At 48.2% G+C, this 14,772-nt stretch overlaps 1 protein-coding gene across 2 annotated transcripts in view; it reads left to right on the plus strand.

The window, feature by feature from the left end:
• The window catches only part of BRINP1 (BMP/retinoic acid inducible neural specific 1), a 172,189-nt gene extending 159,368 nt beyond the window's left edge, over positions 1-12,821 (plus strand). For both annotated transcript variants that reach the window (XM_059410930.1, XM_059410929.1), the window contains one exon: positions 11,220-12,821. In XM_059410930.1, coding sequence (XP_059266913.1) covers positions 11,220-12,360 — 1,141 coding nt within the window. In that variant the 3' untranslated portion in view covers positions 12,361-12,821. The remainder of the gene's footprint in view (positions 1-11,219) is intronic.
• The last annotated feature ends 1,951 nt before the right edge of the window (positions 12,822-14,772 follow it).

Below are 14,772 nucleotides of genomic sequence, written 5' to 3' on the forward strand. Positions count from 1 at the left end.
CTCATCAGCAGGGAATTTACATGATCAGCTAATATCTTCCTGTCATTTTAGTAAAGAGTAAAACAAAAACAAGTGGAGAAGTGTGTTGGCCAGAAGCTTGTATTAGTTGGGTATTGCTGTGTAACAAAGAACCACAGATTTGGAGACTTAAAACGAAGATATTTATTATGTCATCACAGTTTCCACGGGTCAGGAGTTTGGGCATGGTATAGCTGGGTCTCTGCCTTGTACGTCACAGGCAGCCATAAAGATGGGGAGGATCTGGGCCAGAACCCACGTCCCAGCTCAGTGCAGGTTGTGGGCAGAATTAGCTTCATTGTGGTTGGAGGACTGAGGTCACCATTTCCTTGTTGGTTGTTAGTCAGGGTTTGCTCTTACCTCCCCGCATGTGGACTCCCTCAGTCTTCAAAGGAACGAAGGTGCAATGGATCCTTCCTGTGCTTCAGATCTCAGAGCTCTCATTCTGCTGACAGTGAGAGAAAGCTTTCTGCCTGATTAGATTAGGCACACTTAGATAATTGATATTTTTTAGGTCAACTGTGCCCAATCACAGACCACCATCACGGGAGAGGTATCTTATTATTTTCACAGGTCCTGAAGATTAGTGCCTGGAATCTTGGGGAATGAGGGGACATATTTAGAATGCTGCCTAGTATAGTAGCATAGGTTGGTAGTAATGGGAATGGGGAAGAGATAATCTCAGTTCTCTTTGGGGCTGATGTTATACAGTAGTTTGCATATCTAATGCCTATATAATAAATTAACCCAAACTTAGAGGCTTAAAGCACCAACCATCATATTATGTTCATAGATCTAGGGGATCAGCAATTCATGCCCGAACTGGCTGAGCAATTCTTCTGTGAAGTCACTCGTTGTATTCATTCGGCAGCTGGCTTGGGCTGGAGCTTCCAAGAAAGCTTCACTCCTGTGTCTGGTTCCTTGGAAGAGGTAGCCAGAGGCTGGACTCAGCTGTGCACCTCTCCCTACACAGGGTTTCTTCATGGGCTCGTGGCCATGGCTTGTAAGTGGTCTCAGCTCCAAGAGGGAGTTTTTCAAGAACAGAAGGTAGAAGCTGCAAATCCCTTGAGATCGGAGTCTGTAAACAGGGTAAATTGCTTCTGCCTTCTTGGATTGGTCAAAAAAGTGGTCGAATCTGCCAAGATTTCAAGGGAAGGGAATATAGATCTGTCTCTGAGAAGATCGGTGAGCCATCCATCATACGTAGTGACTTTTGTTTATTTATTTATTTTTTGCAGTGTAATGATTTTAGTAGAAAGGAGAGGTGCACCCTTCAGAGACCTTGTGAAGAAACATTATGTAATACACAATTGTCCTTTGGAAACTTTGTCAATCCAGATTGTTGTTTAGTGTATTTATCTTAAGGTTCTGACCCCTTGCTACCTGTTTCAACCAAGGTGCATGTTTTCTTACTGTTGTTGTTTTCTTGGAAGCTGGATAAAGGGAGAGGATGTTCCATAATATGATTTCCTTATTTGGGCAATGTGCAGTATGGGTATTGGAAATGGGGAGGAAGAGGATTCTGCCAGCTGCTGCGAGTTTCAGTTATGGAATAATTCCAGGTATTTGTTCTAGAATCAGGGAAATACAGGAAATAACCCCTGGCCCTACTGTGAGTCAGACCGAGCTCAATCTCCAGTGATTACCTGACCTCCATAAACACTTATTCAGACTAGTGGACCACACTGACCTTTCTGTCTCCAGGAATTAGTAACCGTTCAGATCCAGTGTTCAGTAATCCTTGAGGAGTGTGACTATTTCCTTTTCCCACGTGCATTTTCACCCCAGGTATGATGGTCCCTTTCTGCAGTGTATGAGGCTCTTCTGGGACGATTGTGGCTCTGCAGCGTCCAGGTGCTGCTTGTGTGACTTCAAGCAAGGCACATAACCTGCCTGGGCTCTGTTTCCCATGCACCCCATCTGGTCTAAGCATCACTCAGCTCTGGGATTCTGAAAATCTGTCACTCTAAACCCACAGACAGCTCTCCTTGGAGTAAATTGCTACTTTGATAGTCCCTGACCTACTCATTTCTGTGTGTGTGTGTGTGTTTGTGTTTGTGGGGGGAGGGTGGCAATTTGGTGACAAAGACCTCTGTGAGTGTGTATTAAACTGTCCTATTATAGAAGAGGTACAAGCCCACAGATAACCCCAGGCGGGCTGAGAGCAGCTGCCTGTCAGTCACAGAAGCCTACAAGTGCCCTCCCAACCACGGGGCAATGAAGCTTTTAACTAAGAATGTCTTTGGCATTTCTTTTCTATTTATGAGGGTAGAAAGAAGGCAGTCTGTGAGGCAGAACCCTGCGGCAACCCAAAAGTGTAGGGTCTGGGTGACGGGCCGGGAGATGCGTCGGCCAGCTGGTTTCCCCGGGAGGGATGGGCAGGGTTCCTTCTAACCAACACTACGAGGCAGATCTCCGCTCCGAGCCCTGTTTGTCATTCCGCAGTTGTAGCAAGTAGGGCAGTTGACTCACTCAGCTGACGTAAGGCAAGAAAATAAGCATCTTCAGACCCTTTCTGTTGTTTTTAGGTTTTTTTTCTTTCCTCCCCCCCACCCCGGGGCTCAGAAGTGGCTTCCTGTTCAGAATAGAATCTAGAAGCTCAGAGGACTGAGTCAGAAATAGAACGAAGTTCTTACAGTATCCGTGCATAGCTGCTTCCTACCCCCCTTCAGAGCCACTTCCAATTCACCTCCCCATGTCCGCCCTCCTACTTGGCCAGCAAGCTCACAATGGGCGAGTTATAATCCCAGCGATGTGACGACTCACTGGTGACCTGCGGCAAGTCACGTCCCCTCCCTGAGCTGAGTTGTTCCTACCATTAAAATGAGATGCAGGGCGCCTGGGTGGCTCAGTGGGTTAAAGCCTCGGCCTTCAGCTCAGGTCATGATCCCAAGGGTCCTGGGATCAAGCCCCGCATCGGGCTCTCTGCTCAGCAGCTCAGCCTGCCTCTCTGCCTACTTGTGATCTCTGTCAAATAAATAAAGACTAACTTAAAAAGTAAATTAAAAAAAAATAAAATAAAATGAGATGCAGGATCCCCTGTCAGCCCAAACCATGGTACGGGAGAGTTGTACAAATCAAGTTAGAGCACCGAACAGCAGAGTTTGAGGAAGTTTAAAAGTGACATAAAAATGTAAAGGGCTACTGCTTTCATCGTGTAATTCTGGTTGTTTTAAAGGACGGTTTTTTAAATCGGTGCTTTAGTGAAGTATCCTAGACCTGCAGAAAGCTGAAAAGATGGTAAGTGTACGAGAAGATGAATTTTCATAAGATGCGTTCACACATGCCACCAGCAGCACCCAGATAAAAAATAAAAAGCCCCCTTAGGAGCACTGCAGAGCCCCGCCCCCCCACAGTGTCCTCCTCGGGCCACGCCCAGCCTGCTCCCTGGGGGAGCTACTGTTCACTGCCCCACTCACTGTGGCTCAGTTTTTCTTCTTTTTATACCAGATATCTGCTCAAGTAGTTACTTTCAGTTTTCCGAATTCGCTGAACCAATTTTCTCTCCTGCAATAGCACGAGAGAGTCTCCCTTGCTTCACGTCCTTTCGCTCATACTTAGCAGTCCCCGTCTTTTTTCGATTCCTTTAGCTATCCTGCCGAAGCATGTGTCTCGTCGGAGTTTTAATTGGCATTGTCCTGAGGACTAATGAAGTGGCGTTTCATGTACTTATTGGTCTTTTGAATATCCTCTTTTATGAAGTGCCTGTTCAGCTCGTTTGCCTATGTTCCCTTCTGATTATTAGATATCTTCTTACCACTTTGTAGTTTTTTTTCTTTATTTCTGGGACAAATTACATATATTAAATAGTTTAACGAGTGCATTCTCAAGTCGCATCTACTCTGATTTAAAGAGCAGTCCTAGGAGCCCCCTGACCCGCCCAGCATCCAACTAGGGTAGGAGTTCCTTATATATGATAAATACAGTCTTTGATTGGCCAGAGGTATTATTGCAAATCTACTCTCTAATGAAGGGTTGTCGTTTTATTCTTCGAATGGTATCTTTTGATGGATATATTTTATCTTAATATATCCCTATTAATCATTTTTTTTTCCTTTATGGTGAGCTTTAAAAAAAAAAAAAAAAACCTTTGTTTCCTCTAATACCATCATAATGTCCCCCTATGTCTTCTTCTAACGAAGCTGTTTGGTTGATGTTGGTAGTTATTATTATTTTACTGCTTTTCCCACTTAGATCTGTAATTCATCTGTTTATGATTTGGGGGTACATAAGAGAGATTAGGTGTCAGGAAGAGGTTTTGTTCTTGTTGCTGTTTTTATGTCAGTAACCAACTGACCCAGTGACACTTACTGAACTCTGTCCCTGGATTTATCACCTATAATTAACTTATTTCAAAGGTACCATTTTCTGTGCGAGCCAGAGAAACACCATAGTTTGTTTTCGGGAGAAAACCTACCGTCTTACCTGGTTTTCAAACGTACTGTATTGTTACTCCATTCTGTAGTTGTGAAAGCAGAAACTTTGGAAGGACAAGCAATTAGCCGAAGTTTAAATAATGAGCAGCAGAGCTATGATTCAATACCCAGTCTTGCCTGACTCCAAAGCCCATGTCTTGCCTTTTCTTCAGGCATCACGGTGACAGCATTCATTAGGACTATGGAGGGTGAGTAACCAGAGCGACGAGGGTATTAAGCTATAATCAACTGAGCTGTTTTAGTAACCAAGAGGAATATTTTTACCTGGAGCATTTATACAATGCAGTTACTTGTTCTTTGCCCTCAGTAACAATAACAGTTAAGGGTCAGTCATAACGCTCTTGCCCTGCAAACCTCCAGGGAGCTTTGTGTTACTGATTCCAGCTCTGAAGACAAAGCGTGCTGTGGGTGTTACCTTCCCCATTTGAAGGATGAGGAAACTGAGAATCAAAGAGGTCAAGTGACTCGTCCAAGGTCACACAGCAAGGTCAAATATCCAACAGCAAACAGCAGTAGAGCAGGGTCCAGGCTTTATTTAACGAGCTGACTCCCACCCCTGTGATGGCTCTGGGTCCCTGCCCTACTCACTGATGGAGATAAACAGCATGGTGCTTCATGACTGGACTTACGTCCTTTAGACCCGATCAGCCCCTTTTTGCTTTCTAGCCTGTGGGCCTGCGTCTCTCATTCTTCAGCCTGACTACTGCCAGGACCAATAAACCTTGAGGCCTCCCCCTGCGAGCTGCCCGGGGCTCTCAAATTTTCTTTCAGCCCCAGACAGGCTTCCCAGTCCTTGCTTCACTGCCTCCAACACATCCATGCCCCAGAGCAAAATGCTGGATTTGAATATGCAGCCGATGTTACCTGTCACCTCCTTCCGGACGCAGAACTGTGTAATTGCAAAAATTGTCTCATAATCCTCCCCCATTAAGCTCCTGACAACCTGATTTTAAAGACTCCACTGCATTTTCACAGAGCTGTTCTCCCCGTTCCTCCTTCTTCTACCCTCTACCTCTGTCCTCTGTAAATCAGACCTATTCCTTCTTCCATGATTCCAAACTGGAAGGCATCTTCATCATGAAAAGGACTACCAGATTCTTCTCTTGGTCTTTCCCTTCTTTACGGTTGTGAGCCATTCATTCCATGAGGCTCTGACATCATGGGAAGGACCCAGACAAGCAAGGAAAACAGGTTATTAAGGCAATGATGGAAACTTAACGAGGGGAATGCTTAAAGGCTTAATATTTATCGGGGGAAAATGAGGAACACAGAGTGGGTCTGATGACCACTTAATTCCCTCGAGCACGTCCATAAATGAAGGTTTCCTGCAGTTGAGCCCTGAACATTCTGACATCATTGACACACTCATTTTTATCAGCACCCTGCTTTTAACACACATGCACACGCACACACGTGCACACACGTATAGTCCCACGCAACACCACCAAAACACAGTGCATCATCAGAAGACTGGAAGCAACTGTTTGCCTTCCCAGTCTAGTCTACCATCTACAGAGTGTAGATTCTGTGGAGGATTATGGAATTACTCAGACACCCATTACAGTGTCAAAGAAATGTCAAGGAAGAAGCACAGGACATAAAATAAAAGAATAATTCAGAACTCCAATTTCATTTTTTTTTTCATTTCCTCTCCCCCCTTTAAATAAACACTCCTGGTAGGCAAACAGGAGTTATGGATTATAGTTTTTTATTTTAGCCTAGATCTCTTTCTCCCCTCTCTCCTTGGCACTCGGTTTGTGTGATCTTCCCTAAAATGCCACTGGCCCGGCACTACATTCCTGTCTTAGGCAAAACCTCCAATTAAAATCAGCGGGGAGTTTGCTTGAATTAGGAATCCCAGCCTGGGCTCCCCACCCGGGTGGTTCTGAAAGGGAGGTGTGTGTCTTTGAAGGCTCTGATGGGAAGCCCTGGGTGGCAGAGCCTCTGTCCTCCAAATGACGAGCGACTCCAGCTGTGTCGCTGGGAGACCTGTCCGGTCGCCAGGAAATCCTGGCTGAGGCAGAGACAGAGGCCTTCGGGGGAGCATGGCTGGGAGCCTAGCCTCTCCTCCAGCCTGGGTTGTAGAGGGTAAGGAAAGTACACCGGGGATTGGAGGGAACACCGGCTTTGGATCCAGACATCCCGAGCTCTGATCTGTACATCCACGCTGTGTGACCATGGGAAAGTCACAGTCCCTCTCTGGCCTTCAGTGTCCTCTCAGGAGAATGAAAATCACAAAGTCATCCTATCTCAGGGGGCTGATGTGAGGATAGGAGGAAAACAGCCACAATGTAGAAAGTATTCAGGAAACCGTGATTCTTCACCTAAGCCCCCAAGTCTCCGTGTTCAGGTCTAAAGGCGAAGGGGCCAAACATTTCCCAGTCTTCTTCTGGAAGGTTTTCTGCTTCTGAGGTCCACCCTGCTGCACATGGCCCTCGGAGGGAGCCCACCAATCAGGTTTCAAGGTTTTCCGGCTTTGGAAATAAAAATGCTGCTTGCTGCCCTCACCTCCCTCCTCCTCCCCTCCCGGCCCTCGATACCCCTCCCCCACCCTCCCCTGATCAGAATGAATCGAAATCACATCCAACAGAAAGATGCTGATTTGGAGGTATTGGAGCTCATCTTTGGCTGCAAACGGAAAAGGCTCTGGATCCCCAGGGACAGAGGAAAACATTTAAAAACTTGGTCCTCTCTGGCTCGCACCGGCTGCCTTGCAGTGGGGCTGTGTCAGCCTTTTGTGCGACCCTCCCCTCCGGAGCGGGGCTTAGGAGCGGGCCTATTAAGCCGCTCCTCTGTTTCCCGGGGCTGAGGCAGGCTGTCACCAGCGAGCCTGGGAAATGGTATTTATAGATCACAGTCCCTCCTACCCCTGGTCCCCAGCCTCTCCCCGAGCACTTGTCGGTGAGCTCCAATTATCTGTGAATGGACGAGAAGGAACCTGGCAGGTCCAGAGGAAGCGAGGAATGTGATAATAGGCCCTTCACACCCTCCAACTTTCAGTGTTTTTCCATGATTTCAGTTTACTTCTCTTCTCGTGGCCTGTGTCCTTCTTCTTGCCGCATCGTTGTAATTTCCCATTACGGTGCGCAGCACAACACGCGGTGGGGCGGGGGTTAGAGGGCGTGGGATGGAGCATGGAGTGACTCTGTGGGTCTCGCTCCTCGAGAGCTCAATGTCTCCGTCTGTGACTCAGCTGCTCCCACGGGCTGGGCTGCTCGACAGCCTCCGGCGCAATACCTGCGGGACGGCGAGGGCTCCCCAGTTGTAAGCCGCCCAGTCCCTTGGCTGGTTGTGGGTGCTCTGTACCGGAGAGCATCGCCTCGTTTCTGAATATCCGTGATCACTACCCAGAGCACTGGCTGGAGATGGAGAAGGTGTAGGAGCTTGGTCTGGGTAAAGCAGATTCCTCATTACCAGAAGTTGCTTATGTCAAGAACAAACCCACAAAACACTGGAAGGAGCTTGTTTTTCTGGTTTTGCTCTTCTCCACAAAAGGAAGGATGGAGAGAAGCCAAAGACAGTTGGCTGAGCTTTGGAATCAGGGCTCTCACTAGTGACCCTGTTCCCCGTGTCCAACACCCAGTCCCCGCTTCTCAGCAAAAGCCGAGTTGTGGCCTTTTGGTGGCCCGCCCAGTGTCCACGCTCCCTGAGCCTGTGAGTTAGGACAAATGAAGGCTCGACTGAGCTTCTGCATGTCTGTGCTGCCGACTCTGACTTCATTCCCTCTTCTTTTCCTTCTCCAATCACCTGCTCCTACCACTGTCCCGTCTGCCCATCTAGGTCGGGCTCCACGGTCGCCCCCACAGTCTCCAGCGCCCAGGCGGGTTCTCCTCTCGCCGCCCTTCCCCGTGCTCCACCTCCCTCCTCCTTGTTCCCTTTCCTCCTGCCCCCGAGCCTCACGCTCCCTGCCCCCCTCCCCCTGCACGCGGCCTCGTTCTAAGTCCTCTGGCTGGATCATTAATGCCTTCTTTGATATAGCCCACAACCTCATGATTATTCTGAGGTCAGGAGATGCAGGTGCCACACAGCTCGCTGATGCGCCTCAGAGGCCCTCTGTCCCCAATCCCTCCTGTGCGACAGGCCTAGAATCCTAATTCGCCACTAGCCCCTTCGCTTGTGGCATCATCACCGGGGACTTTCATCTTTTTCTCTCCCCCAACCAAGGATTCTGAGGGCTCGGCCACAATGAGGCATTGATTCAAGGACTGGGGGCTGCGCGGCTGACAAAGGGTCCCAATGATAAGACACGAGAAAGGGGGCGCTCGACGGGGTTATAGAATGCCTCGCAGATGGGAACAGAGGAGCTCTAAATGGGGTACTGTCCTGTCACTTGGAGAGGGAGTGACAGGGGCAAGTGTGGGCCATTTGAAAGAGGCATTTTGGAATGACGCTCTCGTCAGATGGAACCGTGCAATCAGAGACGTGTGGCGGGCCCCTGCGGCTCACAAAAATATCAGCTGACTCAGAGCCAATATTCAGTCAATGCTCTGGTTGGGGAGGTGGGAGCCACGGGGCTCATTGTTATTCCAGCTCCGTTTCCTGAAGGCTGGGCCTGCTGCTGTTCTCCAGGCTGTAATAGGATTGGTCTCGTGAAGCAGAGGCTGGGGACGCCTGGAGCCGTGCGGGTGGGCGGTATCGAGAACGAACACTGCAGCCCAGAGGGGAGAAAAGAGACGTCGGTTTTTTGGGTTTTTTGTGTGTTGTTTTTTTTTTTGATGACAAATACAAGGAAAATATTAATTTTTGTGGTTCAGTCATTCAGCAAGCATTCATTCATGCCGCAAACAGTGGGAGAGCCGTGCTGGGGGCTGAGCCGCTCGGGGGAGGACGGGTCTCTCCCTCTCAGGCCTTCCAGCCCGGAGGGGACGCGGACAGAGAGAGCAGGTGTCTCCCCACCGTGCTCAGAACGCCGGGAGGGAGGTTTCACTGCCAGGGGCGGGTGGTTCCGTGGATTTAAAAGATGGAGCAGCTTCAAGGAGTGCGCTAATTATTCCTCCATTTTCTCTCAGCTGATAAGCAACTCATTTAAAGCCGAGCGTTCTGGGAAGCCCTGTCAACGCTATCCACTTTCAAATGTCCCATAGAATAAAATGGTTTCCCTCAGACTCCAGGGAGAGAGTGAAATCCCTGAAAGTGTCTCAGTGCCTTCAAAGGAATAGCTTATTCTCTGGGATAAGAGTGTTTATTATTATTATTACCTGTTTAATAATTGAACTATACCAAGCTCTGTGCTGAATGCTTTAAATATCATCTCACACAGTCCCCTCCCCCCCACCCCACAGCTGCCGAAGGTGGGCTTCATCACGCTCATTTCGGATGTGCATACTGAGACTCAGAGACACGAAGTGACTTGTCCCTGGTTACAGGCCTGAGCTTTGAACTCGGTTCTGCTTGGGCCACTGCACCTGCTCTTCACTCTCAGGCTCTCCTGCCACCATCTTGGCGCACAGGCTTGGGGGCTGTGGCTCCAGGGTGCAGGCAGTACGGTTGAGGTTTTGCTGACCTCTCCTGCCCCAGGCAGTTCGATGCAGGAGGGCTTCTCTTCCCAGGCTCCTAAAATGGAGATTAGGACCCACTGCCATCGCCGCCATCACTGTCGTCATCAGCATTACCACAGCACATTGTGGCCTGAAGAAAGCCTTTCTGGACTCTTGCTTGACACAGATTTAAAAACAAAACAAAACAAACGAATAGCAATGAGCCAAGAGACTTCTCCACTCCCTCGCTGTATGGCTTTGGGTCCTTCACGTCACCTCTGAGCTGCTCTCTCCATATCTGTAAAATAGAGCCAAGAGTCCCTTTGCAGGAATAATAAGAATTAACTTTTTTATCGAGTCCTTAAGACTAGATGGGTTTGGGGAGAAGGCTTGGCATAAAAATCCATGTCCTCCTCACCACAGCCCTGTATGGTAGTGACAATGAGGGAGGTGAACGAAAACCCCGGGCACCGCCTCAGCGCCTGAGTGGAGAAGCCAGGACTTGAAGCAATCTCTGACTGACCTCAAGTCCCAAGCTATTTTCAGGGTGTTGTTGTGAGGCTCAAGTGAGAGAATGGAAGGGGATGTGCCCTGTGCAGGGTAAAAAGTGCCAGACACATACATGTAAGGGATTCTTTGTAGCATGGAAGATGGCCAAGACATGACTCGCACAGAAATGAGGAAAGATGAGAGGCCACTAAGCTGACCGCCTTCCGTATTTTTCCCTCTTCTGCGGCTGCTGCTTATCTCATCTCGTATCTATCTTCACTGGAATGTTTCGGTGGCGGGAACTGGGGGACAGGCTTGGGTAGCGTTTGTAAAAGAGCAGAGGGGCCCTGAGGAAGGGAGAACCTAGAGAGCCGTGCTGTGATGCAAGTCCCACTGAACCGAGAGTTGGGAGCGCGGGGGCAGAAGGCGGTGACGTCTTTCTTACCTGTGAGGATCATGTAAGATCATCAATGTGGAAGCACCAGGTGATCTCTAGAGTAACATAGACTATAATTTGTTTTTGTTCGAAGTGGTCGGATGTCATATTACCTCCTGGGCAGAATCTGGGAAGGGGGCTGAAACACGTGATGCCCATCAAACACACAAACCCCTGAGTTCTTCTCCGTGGCTGAGTTTTGCGGTCTGTTTTGATCTGGCAGGGGTGTTTTGAGTTCGGACAATCTAATTTCCTGGATCCAACTCCTTTGGGGCTACTGTATAGCAGAATCCTGTTGCTGGAGGGACTTATTCCAGCCCACCCCTGGTGGCTAACAGTCTCCATTTTCCTTCTATCCCCCAGGACAATTCAGCAGTGGCTCGCAAGGGTCCAGTCGCTTCTCTACTGCAACGAGAACGGGTTTTGGGGAACCTTCCTGGAAAGCCAGAGGAGCTGCGTGTGCCACGGCAGCACCACGCTGTGCCAGCGCCCCATCCCCTGCATCATAGGCGGGAACAACAGCTGCGCCATGTGCAGCCTGGCCAACATCTCGCTCTGCGGCTCCTGCAACAAGGGCTACAAGCTCTACCGCGGCCGCTGCGAACCCCAGAACGTGGACTCGGAGCGGAGCGAGCAGTTCATCAGCTTCGAGACCGACCTGGACTTCCAGGACCTGGAGCTGAAGTACCTGTTGCAGAAGATGGACTCGCGCCTCTACGTCCACACCACCTTCATCAGCAACGAGATCCGCCTTGACACGTTCTTCGATCCGCGGTGGCGCAAGCGCATGTCCCTCACGCTCAAGAGCAACAAGAACCGCATGGACTTCATCCACATGGTGATCGGCATGTCCATGCGTATCTGCCAGATGCGCAACAGCAGCCTGGACCCCATGTTCTTTGTCTATGTCAACCCCTTCAGCGGGAGCCACTCCGAGGGCTGGAACATGCCCTTCGGGGAATTCGGCTACCCGCGCTGGGAGAAGATTCGTCTCCAGAACAGCCAGTGCTACAACTGGACTCTCTTGCTGGGCAATCGGTGGAAAACGTTTTTCGAGACGGTCCACATCTACCTACGTAGTCGGACTCGGCTACCCACCCTCCTGCGAAACGAGACTGGCCAGGGCCCCGTGGACCTGTCTGACCCCTCCAAGAGGCAGTTCTACATCAAGATCTCGGATGTGCAGGTGTTTGGGTACAGCCTGCGGTTCAACGCCGACCTCCTTCGCAGCGCCGTGCAGCAGGTCAACCAGTCCTACACGCAGGGTGGCCAGTTCTATTCCTCTTCGTCTGTGATGCTCCTCTTGTTGGATATTCGGGACCGAATTAATCGCCTGGCCCCTCCTGTGGCCCCGGGGAAGCCCCAGCTGGACTTGTTCTCCTGTATGCTGAAGCACCGGCTGAAACTGACCAACAGCGAGATCATCAGGGTGAACCACGCCTTGGACCTCTACAACACCGAGATCCTCAAACAGTCGGACCAGATGACAGCCAAGCTCTGTTAACCTGAGACTCCTTGCCGTGGGCTTTCCCTTTTGTTGTACAAACGTAACAGAACAAAGCAAAGCAGAACAAAACACAACACAAGTTTGTAAAATGTAATTAATATTCAAAGAAAAGGAGGAAGAGTCTTCATTCGTTGGAAACGAAAACGTTCTAGCAACTGTATAAAACCGTCGGGCATGTTTGTTATCTCTATATTCTGTCATGAAGAAGGGTCTCAGCCTTTGGAGGAGCTTGGAGGGGTTGCTTCTTAGGCCTCAGGTGCTGTATTGTCGGGGGAGAAGGGGAGAGCATATGCAATGAATTGCCAAGATCTCTGCTGTGCAGGTGCTAAGATTAAACGCTAAAAAGAAAGAGAGATATATGTAATGTACAACCGACACTGCCATTTTTCCTTGTGGGAGGAAATGGACATAGATAAAGATATTTCTTGGGTTATGATTTCTTCCCTCTCTATGCCTAATTCCTTGTGGTTCTTTTGACTCATTCTTGCACAGGGGTGGGGATGCGATGACCGTGCTATCTTACCCTTCTGAAGATGCTCAACAGCTGAAGCTGGTTGAAGCAGGACAGTAAGGGGATTTGCAGGGAAGAAACAGATACATCATCACAGGGTGTGAAAACAATAAGGGCCCTCAGTTATCTGCTGTCACACTCCTTGATTTAGTTTGTGAAATAGGCATGGAGAGAAAATGGCATGCCCATGGCCACACATAGCTACGACCTGAATAAGGATTTGAACTCTGCCTTTGACCCCCTTGGCAGAGCTCCTCCTTCTAAATCACACCAGCCATTTTGTAGTTTCTCCTCCAGCTACACTGCCAAGGGATGAGGCATTTTTCCGTCTCAGGTTGTTTTGATAGCTTTTTTTCTTTCAATTGAAAAAACCCCTCTCATCTACTTTCTCTAAAAAGCAATGGTCTCAGATTTCTTAGAAGTCCTTTGCATATTAAAATTTTGTTTAAGTAAAAATCAATAACCACAATAAACTAAAATGGGGTCAGTTCTAACATGGCACTGCTCTACCAGGCAGACTTCCCCAAATAAGTATGGGAAAAAAATGATCCTTTGACAAGCTCAGAATGAACACACACACACACACACACACACACACAGCATGTACACACAAATTATAACACTGCTGTTTCCTTGGCATCTATGAAGGTGAGAGGCCTTGTTTTGGGACTTTGTAGTTAAATTGAAAGGAGAAACTCAAGAAAGAGAAGTCATTTCAGAGCACTCCTGTAGAGGATTTGGGCAGATACCACTTCTTAGCCTTCAAGATCTCTACGTTTATCGTTTTGGTGAGGCGGTACTTGCTAGAGGTGCTTCTGAACATCCAAATCTTCGTTTCTATATTGTCAGAGAAATAGGATCACCAATTTCAGGGTCAAAAGGAAGAAATAGAATTCCTCTGGTTTAAACTTCTGCCCAGTCCAAATCTAATCTCCTTCTCACCATCTTAGGGAGATCACCACCATTTACCAGCTTGACCATTCCAGCGGCAGGAAGCTAATTAGCTTTTCCACGTTCCTTGAATTCCTCTTCTGCTGAAAGGGAACAATAATGTTCATTCCATTTTGTGTTATAAAACAAATCTAGTTATTAGATTGTTCTTCCATACCTTGGCCAGCCTTTGCATACCTTCCACTCCCTGGTTCCAGTTTTGGAATGTGAATTTCTCTCAAGTTAACGCTCTTCTGGATACAATACAAAGACCTATCTCAGGGGTCACCACAGTCTGTGATAATACGACTCAAAGATTACCACATCCCTAATATAGTTTAGAAGTAAAGAATTTCCTAGTGTGTGTTTATGTGTGTGTGTGTGTGTTGGCGGTGAGTTGGGGGGATTAAGTCTTTTTTTGGGGGTAGTGGTAAATTCCAACTTTAATGTTCCAGTTTTTAGCATGAATTAGCATATATTCTGATAATGACTTTAACAATAACTTCCATTTCACATGCACACAGGTTTTTGGACCTCAGCTTTTGAGGATTCATTGTTCATTTAGACTAGAAATCCTTTCATGCCAGAGATCACATCGCAGATACTCATCAAGTATAAGATTTTGCAGAAGGTCAGCAAACCATCAAACATCTCTTCAATGCCTATTAGATGAATGGGGTATGTCAGAGAAACAAAAATTTGTAAGGACATGGTCTATACTTTTGTGCCACTCAGAAACTAATGAAAAATACAGACATATGAACCAAATTGAAAAAATAAACAATAATTACAGTACACCATGGTGAGTGCTATCGTGGGGTCAGGCACACGGAGAGAAGCCCTGGAGAAGTTATTTTCTCTCTTAATGGGGTTGGCCAAAGCTTTACGTGGGCATGTTTATTCTGAGTGTGGAAGTGAATCAGAGTTGGGCAAATAGCAAGAAGAAGGGCCAAAGGAAGAGAAAATGC

The sequence above is a fragment of the Mustela nigripes genome, chromosome 9, assembly GCF_022355385.1.
Source record: "Mustela nigripes isolate SB6536 chromosome 9, MUSNIG.SB6536, whole genome shotgun sequence".
Taxonomy (NCBI): Eukaryota; Metazoa; Chordata; class Mammalia; order Carnivora; family Mustelidae; genus Mustela; species Mustela nigripes.